Genomic DNA, 13,831 nt, shown 5'->3' with positions numbered 1-13,831 from the left:
ATATGACATAAGTATTTTTCCTGAGAATTTATATAACTATATATATTTATCCATATATGAATATGGTTATATCTCTAATCACCTGATTTTAAATTAAGCAACAAATACCATTAAATTTTGCAGATATAATTTTAGACAGTAAGGCTCCTGTCTCTAGCCACTGACATTAGACAGCTTTGCTGCATGGGTTTGTGCATGTATATGTAAGAATCCACAATGAATGTTGTTGTTTCTCCCCTTTATTGTTTTTGCTTTATTTACACTATCTGGGACTTACTGGGAAGTCTCCACAGTTTACAATTTAAAGAATTCACTGTGGCAATTAGACTGAAGTGATATGTTGTAAGAATCCTGAAGAAATAATCCAAAATTATTCCTTTAAAACAAAGGAGTTTTTTATGTTCCACTGAGAAAGAAATTATTTGAATATCTCTTGAGAAACTAAAATGGAATTTCAGTTTATTCCTGGAAGCAGTTTCCAGATTCCCAAGATGGCCAATATCCTTGTGTGGATGGGATATTGGAAGACAAGAGAGCAGCTTGAGGATAATTGACAAACTATAATAATAAAAATGTCCAAGATATTTTATTAATTGCAGTCAAGATTGGAAGTGGTTTGGAAAAGACAGCTTAAAAAAAATACCAAACACATATCAGAGCCTTCTGTAAAAAATATAGCCAGTGGATTTGTGTGCTTTTAAGCCTGCTAAAAACCAGTATCCAGTAGAGCAGTTTTTTCTAGTATGGCAAGCATGTGGTTTGTCAGGATCTCTGGGGAGTCTCTGAACTGAACAGATTTGTCCTGGCAGAACTCCCAAATCAATAGCCCTTGCTCTACAGGGACTTTGCAAATAATATTTTTTTATTTGTGATAGGACCTTTGGCTCAGGTCATTTCTCTGCTGGAGGTTTGCCTCTCCTTGTTTCCTGTCTGGCAGCATTGCAGCCCTCAGTGGTCTTCCCACTTGCTCTTTCTCCCACATTTATTGACTCACAAATTGATGTTCCTTTGGTCGCTCCTTTTACCACAAGTTGATAGGTGTTGTCATACATGGTTTGGGTGAAAATTTTGAACACTAATTAGGAAAGCATTTAGGAACAGGGAATGGAAAAGACAGGGCTTTTATGTGTAGCACATAAGTCACTTATACCAGGATCTCTCGCATTGGAAAGTCAGATATATTCCTTTATGATTGACACCAAGTAAACAGGAGAAAAATCAGATGAAGTGTCCTCTTCAACAAGCTGAGTCATAAAATGTCCTGAGTTGGAAGGGCCCCTCAAGGATCATCAGAGTACAACTTGCTCAGAAATAACTGACTCAAAGAACAGGAACTGGTCCATGAGAGCTGTGGTCCCAGCACTTGTTCCTCCTGCACAGTAGAAAGCTCTGTCGGTCTCAGTGTAAGAATTTGCTTCATGCAGCTCATGACAGAGCACTGCAAAAGTTCTTTGCCTGAAGTTAGAATCAAGCACTTCTTCCTATTCAGTACCTGTCACAAATCTTTATTGTTGTTCTTTCTAGTAATTGTTTCAAGCTTTTGAAAATTATTTTAATTTATAATCATCCTGTATGAGATTATTGCCTAAGAATCAGTCAGCCTGGGTTTACTACAGTAAGTCTCATGTGAATTTAAATTAATGTTCTTCTCCTCCCACACATGGTAGGACCTAAGTGGGGAGTAGATAGATAAGGAGTCATTGATAAAAGCAGAAATGTAATACAAGTAAAATACAAAGCAATCCATGCCTTAAATGCCCTAATTCATGTCCTTCACAGTTCTTTTCTCTGAAAATTTGACCTAGTTGTTGCTCAGTGCACAAGTGAAAGAATTCAAAAGGATGGGAAAAAGAAGAACATGGTCCAGTTTTCATTTCCTTATGCATGCAAAGATAGGAATAGAAAGTCTGAAAATCTTAGCTAGAAGTTTAGAAAATTGGGTGATGAAAAGCTGAGATAACTAAGAGAACAAACAAAGATGTCAACCTTATATTAAGGTAACAACTCTAAATGAATTATATATAAAGTGTGGAGAGTTCTCTCAAGGTGAGAAAGGAATATTACTGCTGGAGGAACAGTATGGAGAGACAAGTTGAGAAGAGACGTCTATGCATGTTACAGAGCAGCAAGCACCAACTCCATGTCAGAATGATATGTTTATGTCAAGGCAGGAATTTTATCTTAGTAACAGATTTTGAATAGAGTGCAGGAGATACTAGAATTAAGAATGTAACTAATACACAACGAGTGAGAACTAAATTATGACTTTTATATGGAGAAATTGAAGCTGCACATAAAAGAGAAGAAATTGAGCACTACCAATTTAAAAACCACAGGAAACTGCATGTTTTAGTAGTTACAAAGTTAGGAGGAAGTAATCAAACCCCACTTGTTGCAGCACTTTATTTCCTTTATCTTGTGTCCTGAATTGCCACAGGGAAGATTTGCTATCAGCATTAGCATACTGCAGTCAGTGTTTGTGTGTGTGCCTGTGCATGCAATTGTTGGTTCTTAGAAAAGAGCATCTTTAAAAAGCTGTCCAAAACCTGAAAGTTTAAACTCTTGTTAGGTAAATCATGTTTCTTTTATCTTTCAGTGTCAGTCCTTCTTTATGTCCTTTGCAATGGTTGGCAAAGCATTTAGGATGGAGAGTTTCAGTTGAAACTTTTTTCCTAATGTTTTTTGAAAAGGTTTCAAAGTTCTTTTTTGAGCCAGATTTCACATCTCCTTGTTCAAGGAACTAATTTGATTAGGATTTTTGGCTGGTGAAATCCAAAGGCCTTTTCTCCAATTGCCCTCATAATGCTCTGTGAATTAACCAGCCTTGGAAACATTGTAATTGGTAGAAAAACTAACAAAAATAGATTTTTGGAATTTTTTTGTATATTTATTTCACATGGTGGATAAATCTCATTGTTTTGACAGTGTAATAACATCTAACATTTGTCATGCTGTTGCTAGTTAATCATTTCATGGTATTACTATACACTGTATCCTTCAGCTATGGAAAAAAATAGATGCCTTTCAAAACTTTCTTGAATAAAGAGGACAATAAATGAAATTTCTAATCTCAGAAAGTATCTTGGAATACCTCAACTTCTTTCTTTTGCCAAGATTAGGTGGAAAACATTTTTTGTCTTCTTTCACACTGCACCTTCTCTCCAGCTCTGTGATGTAGAAAACAAAATCACCTCAGTGTTATGTGAACGTGACAGCAAGGTAGGCTCACACTTGCCCAGGTTAAGCAGTTGTTCTCAGTCTCACCCAAATATATCACTACTCCAGGCATTTAAAAAGAATTAGTTTCATAGATATGCTCTGTTGCCCTGGTTTTTCTGAGATTTTTTAAAGCCTTCTACTTGCTTGTAAGATGGAGTCAGTTCTTTAGCTACTGTTGTGATATTAAGGGTCAGTTTTTCACTTTCTCACGCTTTGGAACATAAACAACCCTTCTTGTTTTTGTTCACTGTCCTTTGCTTACATATTTCCAACCTGAAAATAATGTTGGTTGACAGCTGGCATGGCCAGTGGGGTGAAGGGGTAGTAACCCCAAGGGCCAATGTGCTTCCAGACCCACAAAATTATAAAAGGAAAAGAATAAACAGGCTGGGCCCTCTTTTCTCGGTGGGGAGCAGCTTTCACTGAAGACTCTGCCTCCGCGTTGTTGATTATTGCGTTCCGGGCAACAATATGCTCTCAGCTGCGTTACAAAATAAAACCAGTTTTGCAAAGGAAAGGGCTGTTCTTAAGAAGTCAGATGCTGTCAGTGTAAAGAGAGGATTAGTTAGGGACCCTCAGCCAGGGCTTCAGTTGAGTCTGCCATTGACGTATTTTTCCAAAGAGGAGGAAATTATGGGTGCTTTTTTAACTTATTTAAACATGATTTCAAAGTGGTGCAAATGCATTATAGTGTGTAATATATTAGCAAATACATGACTCCTGATTCTTATGAAACTTTAAATTGCACTTGGAATTGTTGTCACTTTAGTTTACCACTTAAGAGATTGCTTCAAAGAGACTTCTTTAATTAATACTTTTAGAATTCTAGTGAAAAAATTTCAGTACATGACCACTGCTATCCAGACCATCAATTCCTCAGCTTATCTGGGTTGAATTGCAGTCTCCAAATGCAAGTGTAGTCAAGATGGATGAGAAGATTGAGTAGGAGTTCTATGTTTTGTAGCAAATTACACAATGGTCCTTATGGGATGGGTTTGACAAGAATATATTTGTCACTTCTAGCCAGTCTCATTGCAAATCTGTCTTACTAAAATCCATCATGCTCACATGCCGGGTGTTTTTTAATTATGGATTCAAAGAACCCACAACCTTGGTGTTCTTAGCACAATTAGCACCACGCTCTAACCAGCTTAGACTGTCATCTGCTGTGTGCCTAGAAGTGTTCTTCAAGATGGAACTGTACACACAGCTGTGAAAACTACCAAAGGAGCTGCATCATTCTTAAGGAAACCAGAACAATTTTGAAATAAAACACTGCTTTTATTGGTTAGTAGGGTGTACTGCATCTAACTACATCAAATGATTTATAGTAACTCAGCTCTGTACAAAGGAATTGTAAATGTAAACATACTGTTACACATGGTTAATTCACAGAGCATTATGAGGGCAATTTGAGGGCAAATCAATGAGCAAAGAGAAAAGGCCTTTGGATTTCACCAGCCAAAAATTCTAATCAAATTAGTTCCTTGAACAAGGAGATGTGAAATCTGACTTAAAAAGAAACTTTGAAACCTTTTCAAAAAACATTAGGGAAAATTTTTCAACTGAAATTCTCCATCCTTAATGCTTTGCCAACCATTGCAAAGGACATAAAGAAGAACTAACACTGAAAGATAAAAGAAACATGATTTACCTAACAAGAGTTTAAACTTTCAGGTTTTGGACAGCTTTTTAAAGATGCATTTCTCTAAGAATCAATAATTGCATGCACAGGGTTTTAAGGCACTAGCCTTAAAACCCTGTGCATGCAATTATTGGTTCTTAGAGAAGTGCATCTTTAAAATGAAGAGGAAGGAGTGATACCAATTTCTTCTATTTCTTCTTTATAGTATTTTTAATGAAGCATTTAATGAATGGTGCAATTTTTCTTTCTTTAAATTTTTTGCAAAAGTGAAAAGGAACATCATCATTACTTTTGCTGCTCCTCTTCTGTCTTAGTCAAAAAAGTAATTTTTTGAAAGCAGGATACAGATTATCAGTGGAAAGTGGAGCACTTTACTGAAAGACTGGCAGCTTAGCAACTAAAAACTCTTAGTATGCCAGAATGGTGTGGTGCCTTCTGTGCAAAGATGGTGTGATGTCACCATCAGCCCCAATCAAAACGAGCTTTACCCAAACCACAAAAATTTGCAGACAAATGTTAGCAATTTAAATATGGAATATAAAATTTAAGCTCTAGACAAATCCTACAGAATTCTGTGGAAAATTTGCTGTTGGCTTTGCAAATGACCTCTTCCTGACTGACCTAGGTCATAGCTGACTCACTGACCAGTCAGCAGAACTGAAAACATGCACTGGTTTAATTTCACCATTTTGTGGCAGTTCTTTCAAAATTCCTATAAAACATTTTAAAAGCACATTACAATGACTGTGGAGCACTGCAGGTTAATTATTTCCACTGAGCTTAATTAGATAATAGTGTGAACACTATGAAGGTATACTCCTCAAATTATTCATTAAAACTATCTCTCTCTGGCCTATAGCTCTCCTAATGAGTATAAAAAGATTTCTCTCCACAAAATGCTGGTGTGCTTGTTAGGGGATGTTATGACACGCTCACACACACATGATGTGGAGGAGACACAGACCCCTCTGCCTCCTGCAGGTGGTACCAGACACAGGGGCTGTGCCCTGGGCTCCCCTGCAGCCCCTGGCACTGAGCCTCTCGCTCACACTGGAGCCTGCTGCAGGTGTTTTTTTCAGCACATGCACCCAGCAGAGTGGCTGGGACTCCCACCCACTCCAGTGAGTGGCACAGATACCCCACTGGCTCCAGCCAGAGTGACACCACAGACCAGGGACACCAACGCCCCTGGTCTGAGCTCCTGTCCCTTTGGCAAATGTGTCTGAGTCCAGCATTGTACAGGTTCACACATGGCAGAGACACAGTTTAGGTAAGAAGCTAAATTTAAAGGTAATGAATATTTGAAAGGTCTCCTTCTTTTTCATTCAATTTTCTTTATTTTTTAATTCAGATTAGTAATTCCTCTTAAACATTTTTGCTTTTTTCTTTCTCTCCTTTCTCTACTAAACTCTTTCATTACAGCTCACTTCATATCACCCATTTGATTTCTGTCACTCTTGGTAGACTAATTTTTTTTGTTTTGTTTTGTTTTGTTTTCAGTTTATTTCTCTAATCTTGCAACGGAGTTTTTCTCTTTTTGCTTTCATATTTCACAGCACAGGTACTGTGTGCCACTGGTTTTTAGCCTCCAGGTTGGAACTGATCCTTCATTTCAGTTGAAGCATCAATTACTTTTCCTCCACTGCAAAACTCAATGAATCTCCACTAAACCAGATAAACTCAATATAGGAATTGGTAGAAATTCAGTCTCTCTAACAGCTTTTCTTTATGGGTCTGTGCTGCTGTTTGTGACCTGCTGAATTCTTGGAGAGCCTTTCACTGTGACATCTCTGGTGCCAGCCCTGCAGGCTCTTCACTGACCAGGGACATCACCACAGCGTGTCCAGAAGTGCCTGCCAGTGCTAGGGCCCATTTCACTGTTACTCAAGTTTCCACCTTCTTCACTCTGGATCCATAAGCCATCACAAGATCTCCAGCAATCACTTTCTCAGCATCACTGGCTATTTCTGTGGCACTAAATTGCTCTTGAAGAGACATAGCCAGAGAGAATGATCTCTCATCTATCTTAAAAACCTCTTCCTAATCTGATTTCTTTCAAGATCCCCACAAGATAAGTAACTTTCTGTTGATGTAAGTTGTTCTGTGAACATTTGTATTCATTACAGATAGTTAAAAACCTATAATAAACAACAAAAGTAGGGAGGGGAAGAGGAAGGAAATTGTATAGTTCAGCATAGCAATAAATCTGATTCATTGTGCATTTTTTCATATGCTCACATGGTCCACATCAAGTGAGATTTTTCTAAAGAAATCCAGTGATCTGGTATAAGTGTGTTTCCTGTCATAGGGGACCAGCTTAGCTTTGCACACACTGAGAGTGTGTGTGCAAATGTGTTAAGTGACATTAAATAAATTAAGTCATCTTGACATTCTAGTACACTTTAAAGTATTGCACTGAAGAAACTATGCAATTTTCAGTGTTTATGCATCTGGAGATGTTTATAACACTTTTAGATAATGTTTACATTGAACATTTGTATAGAAACTTGTATAGAAATTTGTATGTTCACACATAAGCAGATTTTCAGATTGAAAAGCTGCACGTATATCATGGAAAGGCATGATCTGAATGATAAAGCTGGAGTTGGGAAATTTAATTAAGACTGTCAGGAGAAAAGTATGGCCATGTCTCTGCTTCATCACTGTTATACTTTGATGCTTATCTACTCTATTTCTTCTCTCCAGTGATGCTACTTAATCCTCTCTTCTTTCATACTTTTTCCTTTGACAATCCCACAAATGCCAAACTGTAGTTACTGGTTTTGACAAGATCACTGGCTCTTTGCCTCCAGACTTCCCAATTGGCTCTGATCTCTAATTTATTGGTAGAGAAGTGTAACTATCAGTTCCTAATCTGCATCTGCCATTGGGAGACTGATTTATATCAGTATGTACAAGGGAATTTAAAGTGAAGGAGAGCAGTCTGGCTTTTAAACTGGAGTTCCAAGGTATTCCCTAAAATGCTGCCATCCATTTTTTTTAACTCAGTACCTTCATGGGTGATCTGATGTGACCTATAGTGTTTTATTAGTCAATTAAGTTAATAAATATATATTGCAATGAAGAACAGGAAGCTAGGGTCAGTAGAGAAAGAATCAATAAAATGCATGTGTACAGACAAATGAGATTGTCAGGAATGTTTTCCTGGCTTGACAAAAAATGCTGCTGATCTGCCAAGTAGCCCACTGACAACTCACACATTTCCACAGCAGGTGCTTACAAAGAACTGAGACTGACACTCATAAATATTTATATTGTACATAATTTCATTCTATTCCCAAGCTTACTACACAGAAGGCACATGTACCCTGATTTGTCTCTTCCACAAGTCCTGAACTGTGAATATGAAATCTGCATTTCATTTTGCCTCCCCTGCCTCTCCATCTGTGATGAACCATTAAGAGTTTAGTGGGGCTGCCAGCCTTTAAGGCCCTGAGAGAAATTCCATCATACAGCTGAAATTGAGCGTAAATCATCATGTCAAGAAACCACTTAATGCATTTCCCTTTGAGTTTTCAGATTCTTTGTCACTTTTGTCTCAAAATTTTGTATTTAGAAAAATGATCTGTCCAGCCTAGATTTCAGGTCTTATGCTAAATCTCTTCCAAAAACATCACATCCAGAACTAACATAACAGAGAAAATTTTCCCATATTTTATGGGAAGGCATAAAATTCTGTAGGTGAACAAAATCCAAATTCCAGAACTACTGGAAGCTTAGTTGTTAAGGCATTGGAGGTGGCCAGTGGATTGTAAATGCCGTTAACTAAAAAGCAGAGGTAGACTTAAACAGTGGGATCTAACATACTGAAATTGCCAAATATAGGAGGGAGACTTTGAGAAGGAAAAAAATTAACACAAATAAAAAAGCATGAAGAGAAAAAAGACTGGGGAATAAAAAGAGGTAGTTTACATGTGACTTTTGTTCCTCACTAACAGTGAAGGAGGAAATTGTTGGAAGAATTATTTCTAGTTTTTGAACTAGAAACATCCCCCTAAATAGGATGATTACCAGCCCCAAAAGCTTTTAGGGACTCAGATTACTTTGCCTTCTGTGTATATTTATCACCTAAATCCCACTACAAAAAGGCAGCAATAAGGCAGGTGGGTACTTCTTTGAACAGAGAGCATTTGATGAAAGCAGGAAAGGTGAGCATGACTTTGGGGCAAGGGCAGCAGCAATGAGGTCTATCTTGTGCACTTAGTGGATGTTTGAGATAGACATTCTGATTTATCTGCCACTCCGGTGCAATCTGCCTTTGCTTTCATGCTGACTACAAAGCATTTTCAAAGACACCAATCACACTTAGAAAGGGAGATATTTTGCCACTGAAAACTCCTTTCTAGATGGTCTTTCCTGGGGTAGTCTGACCTGTCTCTGTAACAGGGCAATTTGTAATATGTACTGTCTTTCTAAAGCTGGGATCATATGTCTGAAAAAAGTAAATATATTAAGATAGTCTAGGTGTAGGTTTATATAATTATTTTTATATTTATTAATAACTCATAACTTTTAGCTTATAAAAAATTACATATTTTTGGGGTTTTTTTATAACCAGTAGTGTCAACACTGTGATACTTTTGGTCAAGTATAATTTTTAAATTGTAGCAGATTTCACTGGCCATATGTACATGTTGTGCTCTCGATATTAAACCTTGATTAATAAGTTGCAGTCCTCTAGTTCAAGTATCTCTATGCAGGAGGCTTAGGCCATTGGTGAATTTAACAGTTGCAATTCCAGATATAGATCATGCTAAACAGCAGGCACTCCCACAGGATGTCCTGTGCCCCGTGTCTGTGCACAGGTAACAGAACAGGGGTACCAAGAGAAGAGAATACGTGAGCTGTGCTCCAGTTACAGAACAGTTTGTGAAACGTCAGCGCCTCTGGGGACCATTGCCCACAGTCCCAGGTGGTGTCATGCAGAGATGAGTTCTAGGGCACTCCCACAGTGAATTCTGGGGAAAAATGTGTCTCACAGTTTAATTTTCATTGCAGGGAAACTGATGATTAAAGCCAAGAGAAGCAGCACCAGTGAACTAACCTTAATTTGAAGAACATTCACATCTAGCCCAGAGGAGTTTGTGCCTTACTGGGTTAGGGATAGGAGCTATGACGTTTCTAGTCAACATACTATTGGGAAAAAAAATCCAACCTAAAAGAGTCTAGAAAATTTAGCTTCTCCTGATTATCTGTTTTCAGGCTAAGAGAGTTACTGTTATTCTATTCTGGAAGTTTATGGAAACAGCATCAGTCCATCATTATCAGTGTGTTGATGCTTCATAGCTCTTCTTTTCATGACCGGCCACTTTAAAAACTGGCATATAAGTTTCCTACTGTGTAAATAATTTTAATCTATTAGATTAATTAGCTTCTTAATGGTCACATTAGAGGTTACAATTTTTCCTTAACGTGTTTCAAACTGGGCAAATAGGTACAGAATTCACTGAAATTATTACAATATTTCATCTTCATTATCACCTTTAGTGTTTTGACACAGCATAGGACCGGCGTGTGGCATGTTTTCTCTGCATTAAGTATTTTTGGGTGTTTTAGCTCATGAAAAATCACACTGAAAGTTGCAGTACTGATCAGGAGATCATAACACAGTAGCTTCAGAAGAAACTAACTGCAGCCACTGGGAATGAAAATCTTCCGTGCTGCTTTCTCATACTGTGAGAAGATAAACCAATCCCCTCACCTCTGCCCTGACCGCAGTGTCAGAATTTTAAATTAGCTGCCAGAAGTGAGTACAGAGCTATACTGCTCTCCTAGGTTACTCCTCTGATAATACTTTCTATTATTTTGGTTCTGACCTTAATCATATTACTGCAAAGCCCATATGGTCTGCATTGAATTCCGTGAGCATTTGTGTGAGCCTGAAAGTAGCAAAATTGTCTATTTACTCAAGGCTTTTAGCTTCAAACCATTTAGAAATAATACATCCCTTTAGGTATTTTAAAGCATTGTATACATCATCAGTTGATAAATAAACCTCCTTTATTTCCCTTAAGGGTCCCACAGGGGAATGTAACAATCAGTAATTACATAGGTGTGGACCTATTATAGAAGTGATACATATGTAGCAAACTTTTGCAAATCTTTACTCAAACAAATAAGATAGCTGTGGATATTTCTGCATCATGTCTATGTCAGAAGAATTCCTAATAAAGAAAAAAATCTTACAGATAAAAAAAAAATCTTTCATGCTCATATAGGCACAGTACAGACATAGTGTGATACTGCAGACCTTGCCAGGTGAGACAGCAAGCTACTCATTTAAAGGCTCAGGTTTGGTGCTCAGACTAAACATGGGAAGTTTGAGATCCCATCAGATACCATATTGCATTTTATTTTATGCATTTATCTATTATCTATGTTTCTGAGCTTAGCTGGTGGTTAGGTGCTACAGGCTAAAAGTGTATTTATTCATTCTTATAATTTGTATTAAAAGGTTTAGACATTTCCTGAGACAGTCATGTAGGTTCATCTGACCCTGTGCTGAAACTGGATTGTTTTGTGTATTCACCAGAGCTGTTGCTCTCTCAGAGGCAGAATTTGTCTGCTGAAAGTTGGTTGATTTTTTAGGCTGTGGATGAGTCATCTCTGGTTTTCCTCATTTCTTTTTCATTTCCTTCAATGTTTTACTCATATACAAACTGGTATTTTTTCCTTTTATTTACAGAATTTAATATCCTTAAGCTTCTTGCTTGCTGTTCCCAAACACAAGCACATACTCACCATGGCTTGGGAACTGTTCTACGTCATGTCTCTAACACAAGGATTGAGTGCAATTGCAGCACAGGGGATAACCCAAGATTATCCTGGTGCCTGTGCCCTTAGCACAGGACCTGTCAGGTGTGTTTTTCATCTCTTGCCCCATGTGTTTTGCACTCTTGCTCTTGTGGCAAGAGCCATCATAGAGCTGTGTTTGTGTTCTGTGCACGCAGTTGAGAGGGAAAGCGCAGGAGCTGCATAGTGCTCCAGCCAAGGTCTGCCTCTCTCAGGAACATAAATCAGGTACTAAGCAGTTTTACAGGTGTTAAGTCTGCCATTTGCAGCAAATATCCACCCAGGCAATGCTCTTATCACCCATTTTGTATTAGATGGTTTGTTAGACCTCACTGGAAGATACTCCAACAATTTCCATCACAGTAAATAAGGGTGATGCTGTTCACAGCACATGAACATTAGCTATTCAGCCAGATTAGATTTTAAAATAAGAGTATAAATAATATTTATATTTTATATATGTAGAGTGCCAAATAATAAAGGGAAACTGACTACACATTATGGTTGATATTTTAATACTCAGAAAAGGCAAAAGTACCAGATTGGTTATCACAGTTGCCGAATTCATTATATGGGAAGCTCAGCCATGGAACTAGAAGTCTGCCAGAAAGGACAACAAAAGATATCTTTGAGATTTCATTTTGGTTTGGTTCTGTTTTCCATCTTAAAATTCAGAATGAAATAGACTTGAAAGTCTTTAAAATATTTTAACATTAAAATTTTTATGAACCTTCTTTTACCTTCTGTTGTTTCAAATAAATAATCTGATACTTCTCTATTAGGTGATTTAAGATGGATTATAAGAATTTTACAAGAGATGCACACAGACAGACAAATCCTCTTTGTTGGAAAGATGCTGGAAAGATACAAAGACAAAACAATTTTGTTGTCCTGTTCAAAAATTCTGGTTGCCCTTTGCGATTCATGATGGCTGCAACCTGTTTGGCCTTTTCCCATCAGGATTCTGCTCTAATGATGAACTCTGCAGCATGTACAGAAATTGTTCTCAAGCCTGTGTTAACAGTCCTGATAATGTATTTTTTAGGTTTCCTCTACGCTCAGAACAGTACCAAACGCAGCATTAAAGAGCGACTTATGAAGCTCTTACCCTGCTCGGCTGCCAAAACGACATCTCCTGTTACTCAAAGCAAGTTTTATTTTTCATTTTTTTAATTTGATTTTTTTTCTTTTTAGGTTTGCATGCATCAAAAGTTATACTTTCATTAACTGCTCATTTGAGAGGCAAGCTATCTGCTGAAGTAATCGTATGGTTTACCGAGGTTTAAAATCCAGTGATGAACAGATTTGTCTGTGCAGAGTAGGATGGCAAGGTACCAGGGCCAGGGTCTGCCACCCAGGAGCTGCTGGGTTGGCACTTACCATCTGCCAGTTAGTTGACAAGTGATTCCCTGGGTAAATTTAGTACCTGCTCTCCATGTATTTGAAAAGTGGTAACTTTTTGCATTTTTTTTGCACATGTCCGTGTGTGCTTGCTATCCAAAACACAGGGGGTACCATCGTGACTGGTCTGGGAGGAAAGGACTGGCCCTGCAGGTTTTGAATATAGAGCTTCAAATTATATAGGGAACAGCACTTAAAGTCGGTGTCTGAGAGAAAAACAATAATGAGATTGAAAAGAAAGTATATTGAATTTCTTGATGTGCTGTAAGGAAATAAAATCTCTCCAGGGCAGGCAACAGATAAATATAGAGCGGCAGAGGGAGTGAGAGAGATCAATGCATAGATACATCTGTATTCCTAGATAGAGGTTAATTACAGAAATAACAGTATAATGTCTTCCTATATAAATTGGCTCCTATAGCAGATTTTAAGATCTCTCTGGACCCAATTCAATCTAGATTAAGTTGACTTAATTCTAGGCACTTACATGAGCACCTGGAACCAGAAGCTGAATGATCCATGTGTTTCCTTTATACTCTTTTGATAAAGCACATAATCAATCTCAGGTAAGAAAAGCCTGCAAGAGCCATGTCTAGTGAATCTAGGAGAACTAAAGGCAACTTGACTAGAAATACAGTCTCCTACTTAATGTTCAGATTTCACAGGTATAGATCTAGGATTTCTTTTTGCTATCTCCCTTCAATGTCTTTCATGTGCTCCTCTGTAAAGAAAACTCTGTGACTTGCTTTCTTT

At 37.7% G+C, this 13,831-nt stretch overlaps 1 protein-coding gene across 9 annotated transcripts in view; it reads left to right on the top strand.

The window, feature by feature from the left end:
* Positions 1–13,831, top strand: part of KCNIP4 (potassium voltage-gated channel interacting protein 4) — a 385,096-nt gene that overhangs the window by 329,511 nt on the left and 41,754 nt on the right. For 3 of the 9 annotated variants that reach the window (XM_063401706.1, XM_063401698.1, XM_063401705.1), the window contains exon 2: positions 12,723–12,824. The exons of the other annotated variants lie outside the window; for them this stretch is intronic. In XM_063401706.1, coding sequence (XP_063257776.1) covers positions 12,723–12,824 — 102 coding nt within the window. The remainder of the gene's footprint in view (positions 1–12,722; positions 12,825–13,831) is intronic. 9 annotated transcript variants of the gene reach the window in all.

This window comes from Prinia subflava, chromosome 7 (genome assembly GCF_021018805.1).
Source record: "Prinia subflava isolate CZ2003 ecotype Zambia chromosome 7, Cam_Psub_1.2, whole genome shotgun sequence".
Taxonomy (NCBI): Eukaryota; Metazoa; Chordata; class Aves; order Passeriformes; family Cisticolidae; genus Prinia; species Prinia subflava.
The sequence above is the reverse complement of the archived record's forward strand: the minus strand, read 5'-3'. Positions and strand labels throughout refer to the sequence as shown.